General features: G+C 36.9%; 1 protein-coding gene across 2 annotated transcripts in view; it reads right to left on the reverse strand.

Moving 5' to 3' along the window:
* PRPSAP2 (phosphoribosyl pyrophosphate synthetase associated protein 2) overlaps positions 1-19,653 on the reverse strand; it is a 65,331-nt gene that overhangs the window by 3,170 nt on the left and 42,508 nt on the right. For both annotated transcript variants that reach the window (XM_072596859.1, XM_072596861.1), the window contains 2 exons: positions 18,538-18,686; positions 7,618-7,688 (listed from right to left, as the gene is read on the reverse strand). In XM_072596859.1, coding sequence (XP_072452960.1) covers positions 7,618-7,688; positions 18,538-18,686 — 220 coding nt within the window. The remainder of the gene's footprint in view (positions 1-7,617; positions 7,689-18,537; positions 18,687-19,653) is intronic.

A 19,653-nucleotide genomic window follows, 5' to 3' on the forward strand; every position in this document is an offset into this window, starting at 1 on the left:
AAGTAAAGGAGAATTTCAAATGGTCCAAAGATGGGATGAAGGTCTAAAGATGTAAGGAATTAAAAAAGAGAACCACTACACAACATGACTATAATGAAAATGTATTCAATAGGAATGTATGTGTAGATCCTATATAGAATTGTATGCCGTCTTGGGGAGGGAGAGGGATGGAAAGGGATAGGTAGAGGGAAAAAAAAATCTAAGTTTTATGGTAGTGACTGTAGAGCATTAAAAATAAATAAAATGAATATATTATAAAAAAAATAAAAATAAAAAAATAAAAAAAAAGAACCCAAAAGCCAATCACTATGAGCTTTACTCAAGTCAATGTAATATATTTTTTTTTTATCAAACACCTATATACAAAGACTTATCTGAGCCCATGGAGCCTGGCCAACCATGTAGAAAATCTTAAAGGAGATTATAAAACAATGAAATTAATTTTTGAAATCATGTTATTTCATGTTCATGCTATATCATGTTACTTTAAAACTCATTTATTTTTTTAAAAATAATCTGTTTTGGAGTTAAAGTATCTTGAGATTTCAAAAAAGAATATCATTGGTTTACATAAAATCTTTCTCTTGGTAACAATGACAGAGCAAAACTTAAATTTGTCACACCTAATCAGTGGGTCTGCTTGATAGTGGGATACCAGCAAAATCATAGCTATAAGAATGCAGGTTCCTCATTAGAAATTGTATTAGAAATATTAAATATTTTGATCAGTAAATTACAATTATTGCTTTAAAATTTATGAAAATGCCTTCCTCACAACAACTCTATCAAGTAAATGTGTATTTTCATCTATGTCCAGAGAATACATGGTAGAATGAAAAGGGAACTTGGATTTGGAAGTCAGGTGAGACCTAGGTTTTAATCCTGACTCCTGACACTCATTAGCTGTATGACCATGGGCAAATCACCTAACCTCTCTGAGTCTCAGAATCCTCAGATGTAAAATGGGAATAAGAGCACATCTCACAAAGGTTTGCTGTCAGGCTCAGATGAGGTAAGGTATATAAATCACTTTGCAAACTTTAAAGCTGTAAGTACATGTCACCTACCATTGTTATTACTTTATAGGTGAGTCTCAGAGAGATTGGGTGACTAACTGAAATTAAGATCACATAGATAATAAACCGGTACTTGACCTCAAGTGTACCTGACCTCAGGTCTTCTACCTAAAACTAGTGTTTTTTTCCCACTATACCATATTACCTTCCAAAAATAACAACTTTGTACAAAAATAGTGTGGAGAAAACAGCATCTTTTATACACACACACACACACACACACACACACACACACACACACACACACACACACACACACAGAGTTTAGCTGTTTATTCTTCCTTAAAAATAACAATCACCACCACCAAAGCCAGGCCAGTGATAAACCTAATCTTGGATTACTGCATTCTAATTATCCAGCAGAGGAATAACCTGGGGCCTGACCAGATGGAAGGTTCTGTCCCAGTTTCAAGGAGAGGGGAATTAAAAGTATAGGAATGACAGAGTACTAGCCAGAGATAGAGTATATCAAAGAAAAGCTGTTAAGAATATATCAACTGAGCTTTAAAATAAAAAGCATGGGAAAACGCACAGACACACAGACACAGATACAGACACACAGACACACACACCCTTCACCAAACTATCGGTCATAAAGTATCTACAATAAAGGAAGAACAGTACTTGAGACACTCATAAGTTCATAGCAGACAAAATCAAAAGAAGGATGCTGTGACAGGACTCAATGCTTCTAATGTCTATAAATGTCCAAAGTTTAGGCAATGAATAACAGGAACCAGAAATCCTAAATCAAGGGGAAAAAATTCCAGCAGGACAAGAGGTCGGACTTATCTGAAGAGACTGATATGTATGTAACAAGAAGATTCCCAAAATGATGCAGATAAGATGGAAGCAAGGGCAGGTAACCAGGATGAATATGAATGTGGTTCTGTAAAAACTGTATCAGGATTGCTAAAAGCTCAGAAAAACTCAACACTGGCAAAGGAAGGTCAGTATAACAAAAAGGGGGGGCTATTTGGTTGTTTTGGATTTTGGCTTTTTTTCCCTATATTGGGATAAAGAGGGTGATTAAAAAAAAAGAAATATGACTGCCTCTTAAGTTGGATAAGACAAAAAAATGAGATCAGAAAGTAGTTAATTTAATGTTATTTTGCTTCTGTTTTCTCTGCTCAGGAGAATGACCTTCACACTAGAAATAAAAGAACAAAATGCATAATAGGGACCTGGTTGTCCTTGATGAATTCATGAATTCAACTCACTAGACCCAAATGAACAACATCTTCAGGTACTGAAAAAAATGGCAGAGGGGACATGAACTATTATCAATGACATATGAAAGATGAAAAACATTACCACCCCCTTGCACCCAAAAGGGGATAAAGATAACAAATGATGTCTGACATCTCTACACCATCTTTAATTTCTAGGAAAATTCTGGAGCACAATGAAGAAATTTAGAAAACAAAACAGTGATTATGTCATGAATAGGTCACTGCAAATCAGTCTTATTTCCTTAAAAAAAAAGAAAAAGGTTACTTAACTAGCAGATAAGAATAATGCCAAAGAGAAGTTCATCCAGCTACTCACTATTTGGTATTATTTTTGTGGAAAAGATGGAAAGGATAGAAAATAATATAATATAGTAGAGAATACAATACAAGAGAGAATAATACAAATTGATGGCTTTGTGCTTTGGTGGACTAGAATAATGTAGTGGTAGGCTGAGCCCTGGACAGCCTGTGTGCATGAGGAAAGAAAATAGTTTTATGATAATGCTGGGAGACAGAAGCTCTGCACCAAATAAACAAAATTCCTTTGCCTCAGCAGCAGACCTGCCAAAGATTAAGTCTGGAGATTCAGATATACAGCATAGAAAGGGCCAAAGGTAGCACAGATGGGACACAGACGTAAAAATGAGAGTGTGCCTATATTTTCAATATATGGTTTCTTTTAAAAAATTGTTATACCATTCCTCCTTCCCCTCCTGGAAAGCCATCTCTTTTGACAAATATTTAAAAGGGGGGAGAGGGGAAGAGTTCAGCAAAACTAATCAACACTTCAAACAAATCTGATAGTCCTCCACCTCAAGTTAAGGAGGTGCATTCTCACATCTCTTTTCGGTGAGAGAGGAGAAGTACATACAATAGAGTGCGGTCCTTATAATATCACAGCCTTCAGTTTCCACTTCTTTTGCTGATGTTCTTTCTATTTGCTCTGTTGTGGTCACTGTGTACCCTTTTCCCAGTTGTGCTCCTTCACTTTGCATCAATTCTCATAAGTCTTGCTATACTTATCTGTATTCATAAAATTATTCCATTACATTCACGTACCATAATTTGTTTAGCCATTTCCCAAATGATGGGTGTCCACTTTGCTTCTATGTCTTTGCTAGTCTAAAAATACGCTGCTATCAATGTTTTGTTGCACTGGGGACATTTTTGCCTGGATGTTCTTGGAATACATACCAAGCAATGGGATTTTTCATCAAAATATAGTTTTAGCAGTCAAACTGTCACGTTCCCAGCCTGGACATTGTGGTGGTGGACTAACAAGTCCTGGTGACAATGTATTAATTTCTGTTTAACTGAAAACTGATGACCTTTTTTTAAAATCTTATGTAGATAAAGCATGGAAATGAACAATTTTAATAAACTGCTTGTGAGCACATTTTGACTATCTTTTCTCTTTATTTAGACACTTTTAAAAAGGGATAGTTAATAACTAAACCTTACTCATTTTACAACTTAAAACAATATGAATTCAATGACTGCATAGCAAGCCTGAGGAATGGATGTAGATGTCTACAAAAGGTTATTTTATTACTACCTACTAAGTTTGATGAATTCAGATCAATGAAGTATTTCCCTATGAAAAACAATACGTATCATATCCATGTGAGAACACTCCCCTAACTCAATAAACTCGAACGACTAGGTGATGCAGAGGATAGAAAATTGACTATGGGGCCAGGAAGATCCAAGTTCAAACCATGCCTCAGGTACTTACTACCTACGTGATCCTGGGCAAATCACTTAACCTTCATCTACATCAGTTTTCTCAGCTATAAAATAGGGATAATTAATAGCGTCTACCTCCCAGGGTGGTGCACAGAGGGTACTTAATAAATGCTTGTTTCTGATCCAACCATTCTGGAGAGCAATTTGGATCTATGACCAAAGGGCAATCAAACTGTATAAACTCTTTGATCCAGTGATATCACTACTAGGTATGTATCCCAAAGAAATCATAAAAAATGTACAAAAATATTAAAAGCAGTTTTTTTTGTGGCAGTCAATAATTGGAAATTGAAAGGAGGCCCATCAATTGGGGAATGGCTGAACAAGTTGTGGTATATGAATGTAACAGAATACTACTGTGCTATAAAAAATGAGCAGGCAGATTTCAGAAAAACCTGGAAAGACTTACATGAACTGATGCTAAAAGAAGAGAGAGCAGAACCAGGGAACATTGTACATGGTAACAGCAACACTGTGCAATGACCAACTTTGATAGACTTAGCTCTTCTCATCAATGCAATGATTTAAGACAATTCCAAGGGACCATGATGGAAAATGCAACCAACATCCAGAGAAAGAACTATGGAGTCTGAATGCAAATCGAAGCATACTATTTTCTCTTTTTTTCCTCGTTCTCATGGTTTCCCCCTTTTGTTCTGATTCTTCTTTCACAACATGACTAATGTGGAAATATATTTAGTATGATTGTACATGGATAGCCTATATGAGATTGCAGGGTGTCCCGGGGAGGGTGGAGGGAAGGAGAAAAAATTTGGAACTCAAAATCTTGTAAAAGTGAATGTTAAAAACTATCTTTGCATATAATTGGGAAAAAATAAAATACTATTAAGTGGAAAAAAAATAAATATAAAATACCTGTTTCCTTCCTTCCTACTGCCCCTAGCATTAAATATGTTTTTTCATCTGCCTTTTAACCCCTTCACAACCTGAACCCCAGCTACCTTTCTAACACTATTATGCATGACTCTCTTTCACTTATTATATGATACTGCCAAACTGGTTTTCTTTCTGTTGCTCCACTTCCATCTCCATATTTTTGTACAGGTTACACCCCATGCGTAGGATAGACTTCCTCTTTACCTTCACCTCTCAGAATCCTTTTTCCTTCAAATTGTGCTTCTGAAGCGTTTCTGGGTCTCCACAACTGCTCCTCCTCTTCCAAAAATTATCTTGTATTTATTTTTTACCTCTGCTATACATCTTATTTATGTATCAGTTGTTTCCTCCAATGGAATGTAAACTCCTTGGGAATAGGGACTATTTTTTTGTCTTTGTATTCACATCAATTCACCAAGAACCCTTCAGGAGTGGACACTTTATAAATGTCCATGGATTAAATGTAAAAGATTTGCTAAGATTTATTAGGAAGCTTTTCATCTTCATGCAGTTAGCAGTTTTTATACATGATTCAGTTATATGGAATACACCAGTGTTGTGAAGATTTGTCTTGTGTTGACCAAGAACAAGCTTAGATGATCTCAAGTAGTTTAATTTACATTGAAAAGTTAAATTTAGTAACGGTGAGAGTCTAATTGTTGAAATATTCAAGGTGACATTACTTTTCCACAGTTATTCACTTCAGTTTGAGTTTATAAAATAAAATCAAAAGGTAATCTTAGTTACATTAACTTTTTTTTTACTGAAATGCATTTATCAGAATAACCTGGGGGTTTGGAAAATTTTAGAGTGAGTGAGTGAGTGAGTGTGTGTGTGTGTGTGTGTGTGTGTGTGTGTGTAAAAAAGACAGACTTGAGATTAAAGACAAATAAATAAAGCTTTGGATTTTGAATGTGCTAAAACCTCCACCAAAATAAGTTTCCTTTGTAGATCTAATTTCATTTATTGCTGGTATCATCATTCCCTCAATTTTACTCAGGCTTCAAACCTTGGGTTCTCTTTGTCTTTCTGTCAGTCTGACTTTCCTCTTCCCTTCCCCCATCAAATGAGCAAGTTTGTACTGAATTTCCTCTTTAGGACACTAATGTAGATCCTTGAGTAGGGATTTGTTCATTCTTTGTACTTGTATCCCCAATTCCTAGCACACAGCAAAGAACACAATAGGCACATGTTGATTAATTGCTCTCAATGCTGTGAGATCATGGCCAATCTCTTTAAAACACTGTTTATTGCAAGGCATCTCCCTTGATTTAATTTTGATCCCCAATGCTGACAAAGTAAAATTCAAACTCCTTAGCCTTTAACATATTGCTTCCAATTCATCTCTATGAAGGTTACACTCTACATTACACTGTGGACACACAGACACACACACACATTCACTCTCTCTCTCTTAAATTGAGATTTATGTTCTTTTAGCATATATAGACCTCCCCTCAGATGTGGTCAAAATGAACTCATTTCTAGAATAGGTTGTACTTATTCTTGTTATTAATTCCCTCATCCTTTTGGAAATGGGTTGTATTAGAAGGACATTAAGATCCCTTCTAAGTATAAAATTCGGTGAGTCTGGAAATATCATCAAACAACTGAAATAATATTCTTTTAGGAGCTTAAGCATATAGACAAATAAATTAGAAACTCAAAGATCCCAAGAGAAGCTTCACCACTTATTTCTTGTTAAAGTGACACAGGAGAGGTAAAAGGAAGATGAGTAAAAGGACTGGCAAACTTACGTCTCTACTATGGCTTCTACCTGCTGGGATAGTTTTAAAGACTTAACTTAAAGTTATCAAGTCAGTTGACAGGTGTGGGTCAATTCCTCTTTTGGGTTTTGATTCTGTTTCATGACCAAGGCTGTCTTAAAGGAACATTCTTAATCATGACTATCACAATTACATGGAAACTAAAAAATTCAGATTCCACACTACCACTAAAATAAGACATTAATCTAGCAGCAGCTAACAATAAAGCTGAATTATCATTCTCATACCAACAAGTTTCAGAAAATACTTTGAGACTGTCCTTAATGAATAACGTTGAATTGAAGAGGGTCTTATGGGCAAAGGTAGTTTTTACAGAGCTCCAGAATTTTCAGATAACTATCACCTGTGTTTTATTTTATTTTTTGTACCACTTACTACTGTTAGTAACATTCCCACATCAACTTGTCTCTCATTTCCTGCTTTTTTTATGTACTTATACTTCAACAACATAAGGATTAGTAATTTCATCATTATGGGTACTCCCTCTATTGACTGCAATCCATTTATTATTTAATAGATGGCTTTCATGTGTTGGTAGGGCCAAAAAATTTCTACATTCAACTGAGTCATAAGCCTCCCCAAATTTAGCTAGGTTAGTCCCCAGACCACACAACATAGAAACTCATCACTGGGTCCCTAACTTTAAGCTTTTCTAGCTTGCTAAGATGTGCCAAAGCCTATGCCACAATAGAGTAGCTGGAGCAACCCAACGTTACCTACAACATTCAATAATAAGGCACGTGGAGAATGACATTACTGAAATATAATTTAATATTTAATTAAGTAAATCAATTATGCATAGACATAATCTTTAAGTCTTTAAAGCAATTAAGTTCATCTTGAAAAATTTTAAATTATGAAGGGCCTTTGCCCACATACCACAATAATGGCTATTCTTCCTCCTACATCACCAACAACCGTTATGGGTGGCTTTTCTTTTGGAATCAACACTGACAAAAGAAGAAAATCAAGAATTAAAAGCAGAACTTTAAGGAAAAAACAAGAAACATAGTGATATACAAATATTAAGTTTTCCTCAAGAAATTTTTGTGCAATTAGAAATTCAGATTTCCTTTTGTATCAGAATTTCAGTTTTACAAAAGGAAATAAGCAATGGTAGATACAGTACAATAAACTTCAAAATCCCCACATTTTACGGCATTAGAATTTTTGGCTAAGAACATCAATGAATACATATGTACATCATCTATCCATACATCTATATCTCACAACAGATGTTATTAGGATGAGAAAAAACTTTACAAAACCCAGAAATACTAATTTAATACTCATTCTTTTAATTCAGGTTTCTAGATGCAAAATTCCAAGTGATTTTTCTGACACAGTGTTATCAGAAAACGCAACTTTTCAAAAGAAATAAACTAAGATCAAAACTTAACAGAATTGTTAGAGGAAACTGAAGACCAGAGATAAAGACTGATTTTTCCCTGTGGTCAGTGACTTAACTTAACTTTGGCCAAGCAAATTAAAAAAGACACAAAATTAATTATTCAAAAGTTGAAGTAAATTGAGATGTGCACACTGCTATAAATATGTTCTAAGAAAAAGGATTTATGCCATAGTTTTGTAATCCCAGTCCTGCACTTAATATGTTCTTATCATTTAGTACATACATTATAATTATAAATATCTGAACTGACATGAAAATATTATTTTTGCTTTTTAAAAAACCATTTGGCAATGCATGAAAAGAGAAGCATATTCACTAAGCATCAAATATATCAAGCTATAATTATTTATAAATTGATTTAAACAAGAATGTTTTCTATTTCTTTACTCTCTTCTCTAACTGATTTTCTACCTGACTATTCCAGCATTATCTTCTTTGCTCAAACTTCCCGCATTTCCCTCCCCCATGTCCTCTCAAGCTGAAGAACTAGCCTTATGTTTCACCAAAAATAAAATAAAATAAAGATCAAGGCTTTTCATCACTCTTCTTTCCTTTTCTTTATTTTACATCCTTTGAACAAGATCCTCCACTACCTTTTCCTTCCCTAGGGTCTCTTCTTGCCCTCTACAGGGCAGTTAGGTGGCATAGTGGATAGAGTACTGTGCCTGGCATCAGGAAGACTCATCTTCCTTAGTTCAAATCTGGCCTCAAATACCTACTAGTTGTGTGACCCTGGGCAAGTCATTTAATCCTGTTTGCCTCAGTTTCCTCATCTGTAAAATGAACTGAAGAAAGAAATGGCAAACTACTCAAGTATGTCTGCCAAGAAAACCTCAAATGGGGTCAGAAAGTGTCAAACACAGCTAAAATGACAGAACAAAATCCCCTCTACATGTACTATCAAATTAATTTCCTCTTCTCTATCACACTGCCTCCACTGTCATCCTATTCCCAATGTCTCTAACTGTTTCTCCCTATCTACCAGGTTCCTTACCGGCTGCACAGAAAAACTCCCTAAGTCTCTCTCAACTTTTAAAAACCCTACTTTACCTCTCCTTATCAAGTAAACTCCTCAAAAGAGTATTTGATGCTTTGTCTCCTTTCACTTTCTCCTAAACACTCTATAATCTCATTTCTGACCTCATCACTCAAATCAAACTTACCAATTATCTTACAACTTATCAAAGTTACCAACTTACCAGTAAGTTCTTAATTGATGAATTTAATGGTCTTTTCTCAATTTTTACATTTCTCAACCTCTTGAAGTTTCTGACGAACTGCTAGATTTCTCTTCTCTTGTTTTCTTTACCACACTTTTTTTAACAGTCTGATCATGCCTTCTTAGTCTCTTTTGCTGTATTTCCATCCACTGTCCTAAGATTTTGTTTCTAGATCCTCATTTGTTTTTTCTGTATTCTCTCCTTCAATTACCCTTACTTCCCATGAACTGATGATTTGCAGTTCTATATATCCTGTCACAATCTAGTTTCTAGTGAGCTCCAGTCCTGTATCAACAACTGTGTGTGCAACATTTTGAACCAGACATCCTACAGGTATCTCAAATTTAAGATGGTCAAAACACAACTCATGAGCTCTCCAACCCCCAAAATAACATTATTTCCAAACTTCCCTACAATTGTGGAATGCACCACTATCCTCCCAATAAACCAAGTTTGCTGTTATTCCTACTTCATACACATACACATACACACACACACACACACACACACACACACACACATATATAAAATCAGTTGACAAATACTGCACCTTCCTTTTCCAGATCTCTCATATCTATCCCCTTATTTCTGCCAACACAAGGAATATCCTGGCCCTTATTAAACCTCTTGAACTCCTTGCCTCAAGTCTCTACACTCTCTATTCTACCTTCCAAAAAGTTGCCCAAGTGATAAGGCACAGGTCTGACCACCTCAGTCTCCCAACTTAACAAACTTCAAGGCCTCCTCTAGAATCAACTAAAACACTTCAGTCATTTGAAGCTCTTCACAATCTGGCTTCTTACTGTCTTTCTGGTCTTCTTTCTTATGCATTATTCCCCTCCACATATGTAATGGTCAAGCCATTTTGCAGATCCTCATACATGAAACTCCATCTACCATCTCTGTGCCTTTGTACTGACTATTCCCATGCCCAGAACGATTTCTTCACCTCAGGTCCATCTCAAAGAATAAATGACCTTTATCAAAACTCAAATTAAAAAAAACAAAACCCTGCAAGAGGCTTTTCCTGGTTTCTCCTAACTGCTGGTTTCTTCCCTACTTTGATTTTTCTTTATTTCTCCAGCGTTTAGTACAATTTGACATAGAAGGAGCATTTACACAACTAAATGCTTGTGAATTGCTGGTGTTTCATCCAATACAATGTAAACTTGACAAGGGCAAAGGCTATTTAATTTTTGACTTTGTACAATGCCTGAAAAACAGAAGGCACTTAACAAATACTTGCTGTCGAAAAGAAAGAGTGAATGACTGATATATCTTGAATCACTGAAGCCTTTTAAGAATCTCACCCTTGCAACCAATAAACAAATTGTGGCACATGAATGTAATGAATTGTCACAGAACTACAAGAAAACTATGAATCTAATGAATACAGAAAAGAATGAGATAACCTACATGAACCAATGCAGAGTGAAGTAAGCAGAAGCAGGAAAACAACATACACTATGACTTCAACATTACAAACGGAAGAATAAAACAAAATTGAAGTTGAATACTATGAAATTATAACAACTAAGCTTGTCCTCTAAGAAATGAGAATGTTATCTCCCTCTCTCCTCTGCAGAAAGAGGAGACTGGGTATGGAAACCTGTGTATGATGCCAGATTTGACTGACGTGCTATTTAATTTTGCTAAATTGTTTTTTCTTTCTCCTTTTTATTCTTTGTAATAAGGGATAACTCTCTGCGAGAGAAAGGGGAGGATGGGAAGTTAAGTGAAGAAAAAACAAAAGATATCAATGTATAAAAATAATTTAACAAAAATTATTTTAATAACAATTTAATAAAATTAAACAATAAAAAATTATTCCTTTTTTAAAAAAATTATCCTGCATCTGATCTAAAAGGCTGAATTTTTTTGATGTAAAATCTAGGATGTGAAGATCTCTACTTCAGTTTTTAAGGTATAGCTACTAGAGTTAAAAAAGGGACTATTTGAGGTTGAAAAAGAAAATAAATTTAGCTAATATAGTCTAGAATGTTCAAATAAAGTCATTAAGGGCAGATTTTTGTGCAGGCAAATACAAGAATACTGGTAGTACAAAAAGAAAGAACAGCTTTGTATTACTTATAACATCTGAGAATTTTAGACTCATCAATTCTGCTTCTTTAAATAAATCTCTTCCAAGTGATTCTTTCAGGCATCTTAGATCATTAATCACAACATGGTATAAATAGTGGAAAGATGACCAAGTCTAGAATCAGAGGATCTGAGTTGGAATCCTGTCTTTGTCACTTACCACTTACTTATGTGGCTCTGCTTAATCAAAGTTGCAGTCAGAAGACCCAAGTTCAAATTCCACCTGTTAGAACCTTGGACTTAACCTCTTGAACCAGAGTTTCCTCAATTGCAAAGGGAGGAGGTTGGTTTGAAGTTCAGAGCAGTAAAGGTGACAAAAAAGAAAAACAGACCCTTGGTTGGAGGGACTCTGGAAGGAGAGGCTCAAAAATGCAACTTTGATGGAGCAGAGAATGGGTCCAACCATTCAGGAAATCAATTTGTAACTCTACCCCCAAATGTCATTAAACTGAATGCAACTTTTGACATATTACTACAACCCTAGAGAAATCAAAGTTGGAAAGAATGGGCCCAAACGTACAAAAGTACTTTTGGTCACTTTGTTATAGCAAAGAACTGGAAACAAAGTGGATATCCATCACTTGGGAAAGTTAATTTGATAATGTCATGGCATCACTATCAATGTACAGTGTGACTGACTGTGGCTGTTCAGATTGATACGAGTTCAGAATGCTCGTATCTGAGCGTATCATACAGCGTATGATAGTTCATACGAACATCTGAAGCAGGGATGGCTCTAAATTTGCACATCTCACATTTCTTTTGAGCTACTGCAATTCTGCTTTGTCTATAGAGCACAGTGCTTTCTTTGATGCAGACACACTATGCTACGGTGGTATTGTGCCAGTGTAACCCATGTCTTGAGAGTGTCCTTGTATTGCTACTTCTGACCTCTGTATGAGCGCCTGCCTTCACTCTTACATGTTACTTTGGAGCCTCCCAAACATCAACTTCATCACCTATATGTACATCCCTGGAAAGCATACTGCCAATGTAAGTGAACTTATCCACAACAATCAAAACCATTCCATTTACTGTAATCAGTGGTTCCATATATGGATGGTGTGGTACTGGTTGGTAAAGAACTTCTGTTTTCTTGGTGTTAATTGTCAAGCCAAAACTAGCACAAGTGGCAGAGAAGTGATCCATACTCAGCTGTATTTCAGCCTCAGAGGCTGTACTGAGTGCACAAACATCTGCAAACAAAAAGTTGAGCAACTCTCCCGTCACTTAAATCTTGGTTTGGAGACTTTTCAAGTTACATAATTTACTATCAGTTCACTAGCTGACACTTGATGCCATTTTTGTGGTCACTGAAGGTATCTGAAGACACTGCTGAAAACAACATGCTTAAATAGCATGGGACAAGCACACAGTCTGGCTTCACTCTACTGGTTACTAGGACAGTGTAAAAGCACTGTCCATTATCAGGAACTCCTGAAAACATGACATTACGGAACTGGTGTACTATACTAATGAACTTTTCTGGGCAACCAAATTTTGCCATCATCTTTCACAAGACCTCATGACCGACAGTATCAAAAGCCATGGTCAGAACAAAGAACATCTGGACACAGACTTCCATTTTGCTCCTGACATTTCTCCTGGCATTATCAGGGAGCAAACACTATATTCCTCAGACCTTTCTGAAGCCACAGTGGCTCTCAGGTAGATGACCATCTTTCAGGTAAAAGATCAGCCTATTAAGGACTCTGGCAAGAATCTTACTGCCAATGCCTAAGAAAAAGACCCTTCCCCTGGCCCCCATGACTGTAACAGAATGACCTATTTCCCTTTTCTATTTTATAACATAAAGTGAAATGAGAATTAAAAGAGCAAGTCATACAATGACTACAGCATTGCAAAAAATAAAAAAATTCTGAAAGCCTTAAGTATTCTAATAATTAATCATGACTCCATAAAACTGATGATAAAGAATACTTGATGATACTTTATGATACAGAAGTGATGGGGGGAGGAGCCAAGATGGAAGAGTAGAAAGACACACATACACTAGCTCCAAACCCACAGCCCATAAAATATCTGTAAAAAAGAACTCCCAACAAATTCTGGAGCAGCAGAAGCCACAGAACAACGGAGCAGACGAGAATTCTGTTCCAGAGAGCCCTGAAAACCTGACACAAAAGGTCCGTCGTGCCCCGGACCTGGAGCAGAGCTCAGCCCTGCCTTGGCCGTGGTGCCAAGGGGAGCAGAACCAAGCAGGCTTCAGGGACAGAATCTCCAGCAGCAGCCCAGGTCCTTCCACCCACGGGTGCTAAAGGTCAGTGAGAGAGTCTTTTTGGCTCACCGAGAGGGGAGCAAGGTGTCCCCATAACTCAGGCCCCCTTGGGAGGCAGCAGCGGAGGCGGGAGCAGACAGGGGCTCCCCAAGCAGGCAGGAGCCTGGATCCATTGTTGAAGGTCTCCACATAAACCCTGTGTGGTGACCCTGCCCCCACCTGAGCACCTGAACTTGATCTCACACTGAATAGCAGCCCTGCCCCCACCCAAAGCCCTGAGGCTGGGAAGCAGCATTTTAATCTCAGACCCCAAGCTCTGGAGGCGAGGTGGGGGTGGAAAGAAGACTTGGAAGTCAAGTCACTGGCTGGGAAAATGCCCAGAAAAGGGAAAAAAAAATAAAAAAATAAGACCATAGAAGGTTACTTTCTTTTTTTGGTGAACAAGTATTTCCTCCCTTCCTTTCTGATGAGGAAGAGCAATGCTTACCATCAGGGAAAGACACAGAAGTCAAGGCTTCTGTATCCCAGCCCACTCAATGGGCTCAGGCCATGGAAGAGCTCAAAAAGAATTTTGAAAATCAAGTTAGACAGGTGAAGGAAAAACTGGGAAGAAAAATGAGAGCGATGCATGAAAATCATGAAAAGTGAGTCAACAGCTTGCTAAAGGAGACCCAAAAAAATTCTGGAGAAAATAACACCTTGAAAAATAGGCTAACTCAATTGGCAAAAGAAATCCAAAAAGTAAATGAGGAGAAGAATGCTTTAAAAAGCAGAATTAGCCAAATAGAGAAGCAGGTTCAAAAGCTCACTGAAGAAAAGAGCTCTTTCAAAATTAGAATGGAACAGATGGAAGTTAATGACTTTATGAGAAACCAAGAAATTATAAAACAAAACCAAAAGAATGAAAAAATGGAAGCTAATGTGAAATATCTCATTGGAAAAACAACTGACCTGGAATAATAGAACCAGGAGAGACAATTTAAAAATTATGGGACTACCTGAAAGCCATGATCAAAAAAAGAGCCTAGACATCATCTTCCATGAAATTATCAAGTAAAACTGCCCTGATATTCTAGAACGAGAGGGCAAAATAAATATTGAAAAAATCCACTGATCACCTCCTGAAAGAAATCTAAACAGAGAAATTCCTAGGAATTTCTGGCCAAATTCCAGAGTTTCCAGGGCAAGGAGAAAATACTGCAAGCAGCTAGAAAGAAACAATTTGAGTATGGTGGAAATACAATCAAGATAACACAAGATCTAGCAGCTTCTACATTAAGGGATCAAAGGACTTGGAATATGATATTCCAGAAGTCAAAGGAACTAGGACTAAAACCAAGAATCACCTACCCAGCAAAACTTAGTATAATACTTCAGGGGAAAAATGGTCATTCAATGAAACAGAGGACTTTTAAGCATTCTTGATGAAAAGACCAGAGCTGAAAAGAAAATTTGACTTTCAAACACAAGAATCAAGAAAAGTATGAAAAGGTAAACAGGAAAGAGAAATCCTAAGGGACTTACTAAAGTTGAACTGTTGACATTCCTACATGAAAAGATAATATTTGTAACTCTTGAAACTTTTCTCAGTATCTCGGTAGTTGGAGAGATTTCACACACACACACACACACACACACACACGGAGAGAGACAGTGAACACAAGGTGAGTTGAATAGGAAGGGATCATATCTAAAAAAATAAAATTAAGGGGTGAGAGAGGAATATATTGAGAGTAGAAAGGGAGACATGGAATGGGGCAAATTATCTCATAAAAAAGGCAAGCAAAAGCTTCTTCAATGAAGGGGAAAAGGGGGGAGATGAGAGGGAAAAAGTGAAGCTTACTCTTATCACATTTGACTCAAGGAAGAAATAACATGCACACTCAATTTGGTATGAAAACTTATCTTACACTACAGGAAAGTAGGGGAGAAGGGAATAAGCAGGGTGGGGGGGGATGATGGAAGGGAGGGCAAATGGGAGGAGGGAGCAATTAGAAGTAACCACTCTTGGGGAGGGACAAGGTCAAAAGAAAGAAGAAATGGGGGGCAGGATAAGATGGAGGGAAATATAGTTAGCCTTACACAACATGACTATTATGGAAGTCATTTGCAAAACTACACAGATATGGCTTATATTGAATTGCTTGCCTTCCCAAAGGGAATGGGTGGGGAGGGAGGAAGGAAGAGAAGTTGGAACTCAAAGTTTTAGGAACAAATGTTGAGCAGTGTCACAAAAACCAGAAGAAGAAAACATATCCAGGAGGAAATGGGGATCAAGTGTCAAACACTGTTGAGAGTCAAGAAAGATGAGGGTTGAGAAAAGGCCATGGGATTTAGTTAAGTAAAAAGATCATTGGTAGTAACTATGGAGAAAGCAATTTCAGTTGAATGTTGAGGTCACAAGCTAGACTGTAGAAGGGTTAGAAAAAAGTTAAGGAAGAGATGACTTTCCTGAAGGAGTTTAGCTGTTATAGAGATACAGGATGACAGCTAATAGGTATGGTAGGATCTACTGAATGATTTTTAAGGAGAAAGAAGACATGTTTGCAGGCAAGAGCAAAGGAGTAGTCGATAGCCTGAAGGTTAGAGAGAACAGAGACAACAGCAGACAATCTCTTGGACAAAATGGGATGAGATTAAGGGTACACACAGCAGTTGGCCTTGGCAAGAAAGCCTCTTCAATGGAGGAGGAAAAAGTGGGGAAAGAAGTCTGAATGACTGAGATGAGAAGAGAGGAAGAACTGGGAGCTTTTGGTGAATGGACTCAAGTTTTTCAGTGAAAAGGTAAAGTACGAAGTAAGGTTCTTAGCTGAAAGGATCTGGAGAGGGAGGGTCATGGAAGGCTTGAGAAGAAGATAAAGAAATAGTTGCTATGAAGAATGAGGTAAGTGATAGCAAGTGAATTAGAAAAAAGCAAGACTGCCTCTTATTGCAATAAAAATGGTTTCCTGACTTTCTCCAGGTCCATGTAGCAAGCAGAAGGTGAGAAGGATGAGTGAAGTCAGAGACACAGTGAGGAGTTGGTAGAGGGGAGAAAAGGTCTAAAACTACTCACCTAAAGTAGGGAGCCAGGTCACTTGTTGAGAAAAAAGATAGTTGCAGATGAGAGCTTGAGAAGGCTTGAACAGCCTATGGTGTGGAATATGGCAAAGAAATGGAGATGAATAGAAGGAATGCCATGAAATAGTCAAGACCCAAGTGTGATCAGAGAACATATATCTATATAGGACCAAATCAACATGTCTGCATATTTTCAATAGCTCAAAAAAAAAAAATCTAAAAGATCGGAAGTCCAGAATGTAATTTGCTTTTCCTTTCTCTCAAGATGGTCGACAAAAAGCTCCCAAATGAACCAAAGAAAAAGGAGGTCAAAAAGAAAAAAAGAAGAACAAAAAGGAAGATGTGACTGAAAATGTGATGAAAAAGCCTTGAAAGCATTGCAGTTGGAACCCGGTTCTGGCTTGGGGGATCAGTAGATACTCCAAGTCTGAAATGTATTCTCAGAGAGCCATGTACAAGCAGAATATGCTGCACCAAAAAACTGAGACTGAAAGGAAAAAGAAAGAGAAGGTGCCTGTTACTCTCTCAAAGTCAGTTGGTGGTAATAAGAATGGAGGAACCGGTGTGGTAAAGATTTGCAAAATGTCTACGTATTATCCTAATGAGGAGATGCACCTAGAAAGCTGCTAGGTCATGGCAAAAACCCCTTCAGCCGGCATGTGAGGAGATTTCAAGCTAGCATCACCCCAGGCCCTGTTCTGATCATGATCACTGGCTGCCACAGGGGCAATCGAGTGGTTTTCCTGAAGCAGCTGGCTAGTAGCTTGCTGCTGGACCTCTGACCATCAACTGTGTCCCTCTAAGAAGCACACATCAGAAATCTGTCATTGCCACTTCTACCAGAGTCAATATTTCAGGTGTAAAAATTCCAAATCATCTTACTGACACTCCAAGAAGAGGCCCTGTAAACCTAGATACCAAGAAGGAGATATTTTTGCCAAAGAAAAAGAGAAATACAAGATTACGGAGTAGGCAAAGTTGACTGGTAAAACAGTGGATTCTCAGATCCTGCTCCAGATCAAGAAAATTCTTTAGCTCTGTGGCTACCTGTGTTCTGTATTCTCTCTCTCCAATGGAGTTTATCCTCACAAACTGGTGTTTTAAATGCCTTCCAGAGAATTCTTATTATTTGGAATAGCAAAAAAGAAGAAAGAAAAGAGAAAGATGATACTTGAAATCTAAACCCCTTGGTATTCAATGTTCTGCATGATCTGAAACAATATGAATCTCCCTATTAACATTCCCCAACATGAAGCCTTAGTTCTTTTCTTCTGTTCTTAGTAGATACCATTTTCCTCATTTTATTGCATCTACCCTTTCTCTTAGCTAATCTAAATCCCAAATGATTCCTTAGCAGTCAGTTCTTCTACATGGGTCACCCCAATAAAGCATTCCTTGACTATTTAATTCCACAACAATTTTTAATTCTCTTAATTTCTCTGATACACATAGGTTAAACTCCATATATCATCCAGCCAGCAACAATATGAATATATTGCTTTAAATTGCCCTTTAGTGTGAATTGTACAAATAAAACCTTTTCTTCTGTGCTAAAATAGGCACTCAAAAGTAGGGAAAACACTGTCTTCATTTCTGTACCCACAAAGGTAGTCACAAAGTAAGCATCAGACAATAAATATGCATCGATTTGAAAAAAAAAGTTCTTATAAGCTTTTCCTTGAAAAGAAAAATTAAATTATTAAGAAAAAAGGATGAGAAGGAAACATCCCTTAACAAGCAACAGGTAGCAAAGAAGTATTTGGACTTACTGGGAATCTCCAGACTGGGATGTATAGCAGCTATGTTTTTGACTGTAGGTGGGGAATGTCTCCCATCCACCAAATCAGACTCAGCATCCTGAGCTTCCCCGTGAATCACAGCAATTCCTAATCTCAGTCTTTCAGCAAAGGATTGTGCCCTAAAAGCAAATATTAAGAATAAATTGGATGTCACTCAGTACCAGCCTATTTTCTGCTAAGGTTTAAGGAAGAAAAGCATTATTTTCATTTTTAAAGAAAATGAACTTACATACCCACGTATATTTATGTGTGCATATACATACATGTATATACATATGTACATATATACATACATATATATCTTTTAGGTTTGCAAAGCACTTTACAAATATTATTTCATTTTTATACTCACAACTACATAGGAAGCAGAAGCAATTATTGTCCTCATTTTACAGATTAGATTCTACTATTATCATCACCATTTCACAGATGAGGAAATGGAGGGAGGCAGAGTTTTGTTAAAGGACTTGCTAGTCTCTCCTCCGGCTCCAGAAAAAGCATTTTTAAAAAATCACAAAAAATCAACCGGAAGGAAAGGTATAAAGGATAATCTACTGACCAGAGAATACAAAGGTAAAACTATCTTTTTCCGTATTTCTATTTTATCAAATACTTTATCAGCATAAAGAAATGTCTCCTTTCTATAACTCTCAAGTTTTTTTGATGACTAATTATCAGATTTACTATGTTATTCACTCAAAATTATTATTTATTTTTTAAAAAACATTCTTTGAAAGAAAATTTTGAGTTTCCAATTCTCTCCCTCTCTCACTCACTGAGAAGGCAAGGAATATGATATCAATTATTCATATGGAAGCATGCAAAATATATTTCCATATTAGATACATTGCAAAAAAAAAGAAAAAATACAGAAAGTTTAAAAAATCATATTTCAATTTGCACTCAGAGTTCATCAGTTCTCTCTCTCTGGAGCTGGACAACATTTTTCATTGTGATTCCTTCGGAACTGTCTTAGATCACTGTACTGAACAGAATAGCTAAGTCTTTCACAGTTGATCATCATTACAATATTAGTTACTGTGTACAACAATCTTTGGGTTTTGCTCACTTTACTTTGCATCAATT

This window comes from Notamacropus eugenii, chromosome 3 (assembly GCF_028372415.1).
Source record: "Notamacropus eugenii isolate mMacEug1 chromosome 3, mMacEug1.pri_v2, whole genome shotgun sequence".
In the NCBI taxonomy this organism is placed as follows: Eukaryota; Metazoa; Chordata; class Mammalia; order Diprotodontia; family Macropodidae; genus Notamacropus; species Notamacropus eugenii.